The sequence below is a fragment of the Leucoraja erinacea genome, chromosome 4, assembly GCF_028641065.1.
Source record: "Leucoraja erinacea ecotype New England chromosome 4, Leri_hhj_1, whole genome shotgun sequence".
In the NCBI taxonomy this organism is placed as follows: domain Eukaryota; kingdom Metazoa; phylum Chordata; class Chondrichthyes; order Rajiformes; family Rajidae; genus Leucoraja; species Leucoraja erinaceus.
Genome location: NC_073380.1, coordinates 106,270,856 through 106,278,697, shown reverse-complemented (window position 1 = coordinate 106,278,697; position 7,842 = coordinate 106,270,856). Strand labels below are relative to the sequence as shown.

General features: G+C 42.3%; 1 protein-coding gene across 1 annotated transcript in view; it reads right to left on the bottom strand.

The window, feature by feature from the left end:
• Nucleotides 1–791: 791 nt before the first annotated feature.
• Nucleotides 792–7,842, bottom strand: part of timm21 (translocase of inner mitochondrial membrane 21) — a 28,832-nt gene continuing 21,781 nt past the window's right edge. The window contains exons 5-6 of the mRNA XM_055634886.1: nucleotides 1,929–2,031; nucleotides 792–1,246 (exon numbers count right to left, since the gene is read on the bottom strand). Of these exons, the coding sequence (XP_055490861.1) occupies nucleotides 1,154–1,246; nucleotides 1,929–2,031 (196 nt within the window). The 3' untranslated portion in view covers nucleotides 792–1,153. The remainder of the gene's footprint in view (nucleotides 1,247–1,928; nucleotides 2,032–7,842) is intronic.

Genomic DNA, 7,842 nt, shown 5'->3' with positions numbered 1-7,842 from the left:
CCAATTTTTGGAGCTTACTCCTTGAACGCTCTAGACCCAGGTCAGAGATTCCTATACAACATCCAAGGTAGTGACATGCTTCTCTCCTCTACGTCAGTCAGTTTTTGAAGGAGGCTTAGGACTTCAGAAAGTCTGATACATTGGAGGTCAATGGTAGACTAAAAGAACAAGCTATTCTCATTGGTACACAAAAATGCTGGAGAAACTCAGCGGGTGCAGCAGCATCTATGGAGCGAAAGAAATAGGTGACGTTTCGGGCCGAAACGTCACCTATTTCTTTCGCTCCATAGATGCTGCTGCACCCACTGAGTTTCTCCAGCATTTTTGTGTACCTTCGATCTTCCAGCATCTGCAGTTCCTTCTTTAACAACAAGCTATTCTCATTAGTTGGATTGGATTGGATTGGATTCCTTTCGGTCTGAACGGTCTGATTGACAATAAAGGAATCCATAGTTAAACTCTATCCAACTATCATACAACTACCATACAAAGGGGGAAAAAAAAGTTGTTTGGCACGGACTTGTAGGGCCGAGATGGCCTGTTTCCGTGCTGTAATTGTTATATGGTTGTTATATATTAACTACCCACATAAGATTCTGATATTAAATATTTGTGCAGCAGATACTGAAACTAGCTGCTTCACCTCAGGAGGGAAGGGAGAGCATGAAATGCAGCAAGGAAGTCAGCTGACAGAGCCTTGCACTGGCACAGGATTCAAAGCAGATTGTTTGCACTCTGCTGAGTGCATTTGTGAACAGCCTTACTGAAAAGAATAGAAAATAATTCAATGCAACAATCACAATATGCTTTATTTACAACGTTTTTCCTTTTTGCTCACATGATTGAATTTACATGATTGAATGGACCAGCAATTAGTCCTCAAACTTGACCTGGTCTGCAAAACCTTTCAGAAGGCTCAACTACATTTCAGGAATTATAATAGAAAGAATACATTAATCGAGAATGTATAAAAATCCAAAATGTTTTCAGGAATCGTATTCCAGTCCCTGAATCTGACCTCCTCACAAATAAATTGCTTTTACGGTATCTGTAAAGGTACCTAATTATTCCTTATTCATAATTTACTAATCTACCAAAGCAGGGGGAGATCTTGAGCTTCGACCAAGTATAGCAATCCATAACACTTTAAGCTTCAACGGTTGTCTTCAACGATAATGGTTCTTTTAGGATAGGTGTCAAAGTCCACAAATATATAACGGAATTCATACTTTCCATTTTCAGGGTTCTGCAATAAAGAGCACAAGGTGTTTTGATTTGTAATCAGTGTGCATTTTGTTTACTCTCGCCCATTATAACAAGGGACAGAAAATAATGGCTGCAAGTTGATATTTGCGGAATTATTCACATTTTTTTTATTTCTGTCAAAATGTAAATCAAGCCAATTAATCTGAAAATTAATTTTAAGAATGAAGGAAGCTTGATGGGTTGTGACAGTAAGCTTGTTCTGGCAAGTTGCAGATAGGCAGCTTTGCTAAGAGCTTCTGGATAAATATTGAGGGAGTTTCAGGGAGTCCCATTTAACTCCATGACCAAGAGCATATGCTCTTAAGTGAGAAATGTTAGGGGCATTTCATTCTAAATCCATCTCCTAATTTTATTTTCATTGGCAATGGTGTAAATTTCAGTGCTCAACGGTACTCAATGTATTAAATACCTTAATATTCTTCAGTGTGCATTGATTGACATCTCTGCAACCAACCCTCCCCCAGACCACCAGTCAGCTATCACTCAAGCCTGGCTTATTCCAGCAAACATTTCAGCTCACACTGCAGACAGTACATTTCCCCCACAATTTTTTTTAATGCAACTTTTAATGCAGCGGTGGTGGAAAAGTTTTACTTAAAAAAAAACTGTAAAGAATAACTGAACCGGTTAGACAAAGCACAACAGTAAACAAACATACCGACCTGTTTTGCATCCAAGTGCACTGTTCCTTTTATGGGTTCAGAGCCTTGAATATAAAATTTGAGTTGAATATGCTTCACGCCATCTTTCACATATTCTATGTGGCTGAAAAATAAAATAAAAATTGAAATACATGGATTTAATTTAAAAAAAACCAATCATGGCTTTTGTCATTTCTATAGAACTTCTCAACTTGTTTTGCAATCGATGACTAACATTTGAGATATAACAATGTTTATTTGTTGGCAAAGCAGTTAATTTGTTCATTATGAAGTTGCAAGAATATTAAGATTCGGATTGTTAATCACTGAGCAGAACAACAGGAAAACTCTGGTGCTCTTGTGAAAAAAACGACCATTGAACACTATTGTATTATGTGGGTCAAATTTGTTTAACATAATTTTAATCGGGAACTAGAGAACCACTTAAAAGTTACTTAAAAATTGACAAGCAGAAATTAAAACTGTCTTGGAAAAAAAAATCACAGTTGAAAGAAACTGAAAGAAACACCTTTGTCTCTTAAGAACATAGCTGTCAGTTTCACCAAGGGAGACTGGTGAAACTTACAAGCAATTGCTTCAATTGATACGTGTGTAATGATACTATTAAACAATATAACGCACAGCATTATTAGTATTAGTATTTTTTAGCTTGCAGTAATACAATTAAATATATAGCTTTAATTTAGAAAATCCTGCAAGAATGTATGTCTGAATATCTCTAACCCCCAAACCCCCCTTTCCCATTCACACTGATTGTTTTTATAATACAATTTTCTGCAAGGTGAGATTTCCCAGGAGTTTGAATGCTCCCCCCTGTGACATTGTGGGCTTTTTCCCCATATTTCAATAATGTGCTGGGAGGTGAATTGGCCTAGATCAGTGCAAGAAAAGATGGAGTTTTGCAGTTGATGTGAGAGAAGGAAAATAAGTGGAAGAATGGTATTGATGGGAAAGTCTGAGAGCTGGCATAGACTTTATGGGCTGAGTGGCCATCCTCTGTGTTGTGAAGAAACATGAATGGTATGTTGGCTTTCATAGCAAGAGGATTTGAGTATAGGAGCAGGGAGGTTCTACTGCAGTTGTACAGGGTCTTGGTGAGACCACACCTGGAGTATTGCGTGCAGTTTTGGTCTCCAAATCTGAGTAAGGGCATTATTGCCATAGAGGGAGTGCAGAGAAGGTTCACCAGACTGATTCCTGGGATGTCAGGACTGTCTTATGAAGAAAGACTGGATAGACTTGGTTTATACTCTCTAGAATTTAGGAGATTGAGAGGGGATCTTATAGAAACTTACAAAATTCTTAAGGGGTTGGACAGGCTAGATGCAGGAAGATTGTTCCCGATGTTGGGGAAGTCCAGGACAAGGGGTCACAGCTTAAGGATAAGGGGGAAATCCTTTAAAACCGAGATGAGGAGAACTTTTTTCACACAGAGAGTAGTGAATCTCTGGAACTCTCTGCCACAGAGGGTAGTTGAGGCCAGTTCATTGGCTATATTTAAGAGGGAGTTAGATGTGGCCCTTGGGCCAAGGGGATCAGAGGGTATGGAGAGAAGGCAGGTACGGGATACTGAGTTGGATGATCAGCCATGATCATATTGAATGGCGGTGCAGGCTCGAAGGGCCGAATGGCCTACTCCTGCACCTAATTTCTATGTTTCTATATTTCTATGAATGTCATTCTAGATTACTTCCGCATAATGGAGTGAGCACTAAAATCTGCGAATTCAAAGATTGAAGAGGTACCAAGGAGGTGAAATTTGAAAAGGTAGAATTTTTAAGGAATCTTATTTTAATCTTTTAGTGAAACACAAAATAACCATATAACAATTACAGCACGGAAACAGGCCATCTCGACCCTTCTAGTCCGTGCCGAACACATAATCTACCCCAGTCCCATATACCTGCGTTCAGACCATAACCCTCCATTCCCTTCCCGTCCATATAACTATCCAATTTATTTTTAAATGATAAAAACGAACCTGCCTCCACCACCTTCACTGGAAGCTCATTCCACACAGCCACCACTCTCTGAGTAAAGAAGTTCCCCCTCATGCTACCCCTAAACTTCTGTCCCTTAATTCTCAAGTCATGTCCCCTTGTTTGAATCTTCCCTACTCTCAGTGGGAAAAGCTTATCCACTATCTGTTTATCCCTCTCATCATTTTAAAGACCTCTATCAAGTCCCCCCTTAACCTTCTGCGCTCCAAAGAATAAAGCCCTAACTTGTTCAACCTTTCTCTGTAACTTAGTTGCTGAAACCCAGGCAGCATTCTAGTAAATCTCCTCAGTACTCTCTCTATTTTGTTGACATCCTTCCTATAATTAGGCGACCAAAATCTGGCCACTCTCGGTCCTAAGACTGATTCTCAGACTGAGCCACTCTCTCAGGGGCTAATCTGCAAGTTAAACATGAATGATTACCTTTCCAAATGCAATTAAATCCTAAACTGCAGTAGTTACCATAAACTGTGTGGTCCTGTAATTGTGTGGAGCAACATATTTCTCCAGGTGACATTACATTAAAAAAAATGGCCAAATCTAAATGAAGAGCAGGAGCTGACTGAGATATGCAAAAAGGTGACGATGATAAAGGAAATAGGCCATTGTTAGCTGTTTGTGGGGTGAAAAAGAGAAGCTTGTGTGACTTGGGTGGGGGAGGGATAGAGAGAGAATGCCGGGGCTAGCTGAAGTGAGAGAAATCCAAACTCATACCACTGGGCTGTAAGCTGCCCAAGTGAAATACGCCGATGCTGTTCCTCCAATTTATGTTCAGCCTCACTCTGACAATGGAGAGGACCCACTGACTCTCACAAGTATCTCAACTACACTTCTTCCTGCAAAGACACTACCCCCCTACTCCCAATTCCTCCCTCTACACCACATCTGCACCCAAGATGAGGGGTTCCATGCCAGGACATCTGAGATGTCCTCATTCTTTAGGCAACAGGGGTTTCCCTCTCCCACCACAGATGAGGTCCTCACTCGTGTCTCCCCAGTACTCTGCAGCTCTGCCCTTGCTCCCCCTCCGCCTAGTCGCAACAGAGACAGAGTCCCCCTAGTCCTTACATTCCATCCCATCAGCCGTTCCATACACCGCATAATCCTCCAAGATTTCCACCACCTCCTACCACAAGCCACATTTCCCATCTCCACCCCTTTCCGCCTTCCCCAACTCCCTGGTTAATTCATCCCTTCACACCCAAACCACCCCGTCTCCAGGTACCTTCCCCTGCAACCGTAGAAGATGCAACACCTGTCGCTATTGCCTCCTCCCTCGACTCTGTCCAGAGACCCCGACAGTCCTTTCAGGTTAGGCAGAGGCTCGCTTGCACCTCCTCCAACCTCAACTGTATCCATTGTTCAAGATGTGGACACTTATACGGCGAGACCAAACATAGTCTGGGCGATCATTTTGCAGAACACCTTCGCTCAGCTCACCTGAACCGACCTGATCTCCCAGTTGCTCCCAGCTCCCATATTTAAGAGGGAGTTAGATGTGGCCCTTGTTGCTAACACAGACCTTTATGTCCTCAGTCTCCGCTATTGTCAGGATGAGGCTAAACGTAAATTGGAGGAACAGCATTTGGGCATATTGAATGGCGGTGCAGGCTCGAAGGGCCGAATGGCCTACTCCTGCACCTAATTTCTATGTTTCTATGTTTCTCAGCCCACCTGAACCTACCTGATCTCCCAGTTGCCGGTCACTTTAATTCTCCTTACTATTCCTACACAGACCTTTATGTCCTCAGTCTCCTCCATTGTCAGGATGGAGGAGACTGTTTCATCGCTCTATTCCTCTCCCACCAAGTTGCACTAGCTTATCTTTTTCACCCCACAAACAGCTAATAATGGTTCATTTCCTTTATCATCGTTACTATGTTGCATATCTTTTATTCATTATTCTTTATCTCTCCACATCGTCTATATTCTCTCGTTTCCCTTACCCCTAACCAGTCTGAAGAAGGGTCTTGACCCAAAGCGTCACCCATTCCTTCTCTCCAGAGATGCTGCCTGTCCCGCTGAGTTACTTCAGCTTTTTGTCTCTATCTTCAGTTTAAACCAGCACCTGCTGTTATTTCCTACTCATCAAGTCAACACCGCCATTCAATCATGGCTGATCTATCTCTCCCTCCTAACCCCATTCTCCTGCCTTCTTCCCATAACCTCTGGCACATGTACTAATCAAGAATCCATCTATCTCTGCCTTAAAAATATCTACTGACAGCCTCCACAGCCTTCTGTGGCAAAGAATTCCACAGATTCACACCCTCTGACTAATGACATATCTTCTCATCTCCTTTCTAAAAGAACATCCTTTAATTCTGAGGCTATGACCTCTAGTCCTAGACTCTCCAATTAGTGGAACCATCCTCTCCACATCCACTCTATCCAAGCCGTTCACTATTCTGTATGTTTCAATTAGGTCCCCCCTCATTCTTCTGAACTCCAGCGTGTACAGGCCCCGTGCCAACAAACGCTCATCTTAGGTTCCTTCAGCCATGGAGCATCTGCTATAACCTACTTAGCTCAGTTCTTGACTCTCCTTCTAAGCATCATTAAACAACGACACATATAAAATTCCACTGCCGATTTGTTGGCATTCACTATTTTATGTTCACCCACCATTCCTGTGCTTGAATGGTGAATCTCTGGAACTCTCTGCCACAGAGGGTAGTTGAGGCCAGTTCATTGGCTATATTTAAGAGGGAGTTAGATGTGGCCCTTGTGGCTAAGGGGATCAGGGGGTATGGAGAGAAGGCAGGTACGGGATACTGAGTTGGATGATCAGCCATGATCATATTGAATGGCGGTGCAGGCTCGAAGGGCCGAATGGCCTACTCCTGCACCTAATTTATGTTTCTATGTTTGCTATGTTGACGGGCAATACTATTCAGATTTTTAAAAACTTATCTTTATTTTCAAATCCCTTCATCCTCGAATCCTCCTTCGTTCCCATCTCCAATTTTTTCAACCCAACTACTTTTAAAGATAGCAGACTTGGTATCAGATTGAGATAAAAATACCAGATCTGGCATTGAAACCAATCTTGTCATCACCAGCAGCTTGCTGATCACATGGCACTTCGTATATTCATGTCCACAAAAAGCAGGATAAATCCAATGACGCTAACTACTTCCACTTCGGTCCATCCCCAAAGTCAGTATCAGCAACAGTGTTTTCTGATGGGATTTCTCCACCAATAGCCTGGTGGTCAATTTTAATTTTGGTTCTGCCAAAGTCACCACCTCCAGAGCTCATTGCAGCTTTTGCCCATGCATTGCCATACAAACTGAGACATCAAGGTAGAATTTGACCAGATTTAGAATCAAAGGTTTCTTAACCTAATTGATCCTGGGATGTCAGGACTGTCTTATGAAGAAAGACTGGATAGACTTGGTTTATACTCTCTAGAATTTAGGAGATTGAGAGGGGGTCTTATAGAAACTTACAAAATTCTTAAGGGGTTGGACAGGCAAGATGCAGGAAGATTGTTCCCGATGTTAGGGAAGTCCAGGACAAGGGGTCACAGCTTAAGGATAAGGGGGAAATCCTTTAAAACCGAGATGAGAAGGACTTTTTTCACACAGAGAGTGGTGAATCTCTGGAACTCTCTGCCGCAGAGGGTAGTCGAGGCCAGTTCATTGGCTATATTTAAGAGGGAGTTAGATGTGGCCCTTGTGGCTAAGGGGATCAGAGGGTATGGAGAGAAGGCAGGTACGGGATACTGAGTTGAATGATCAGCCATGATCATATTGAATGGCGGTACAGGCTCGAAGGGCCAAATGGCCTACTCCTGCACCTAATTTCTATGTTTCTATGTGAATGAAAATTCCCCACCTGGTGGGCTCATATCTGGCACAGTATAACCATCCTGTGCTTTTGCAACATTAATCATCGCAACCGTTGGACAA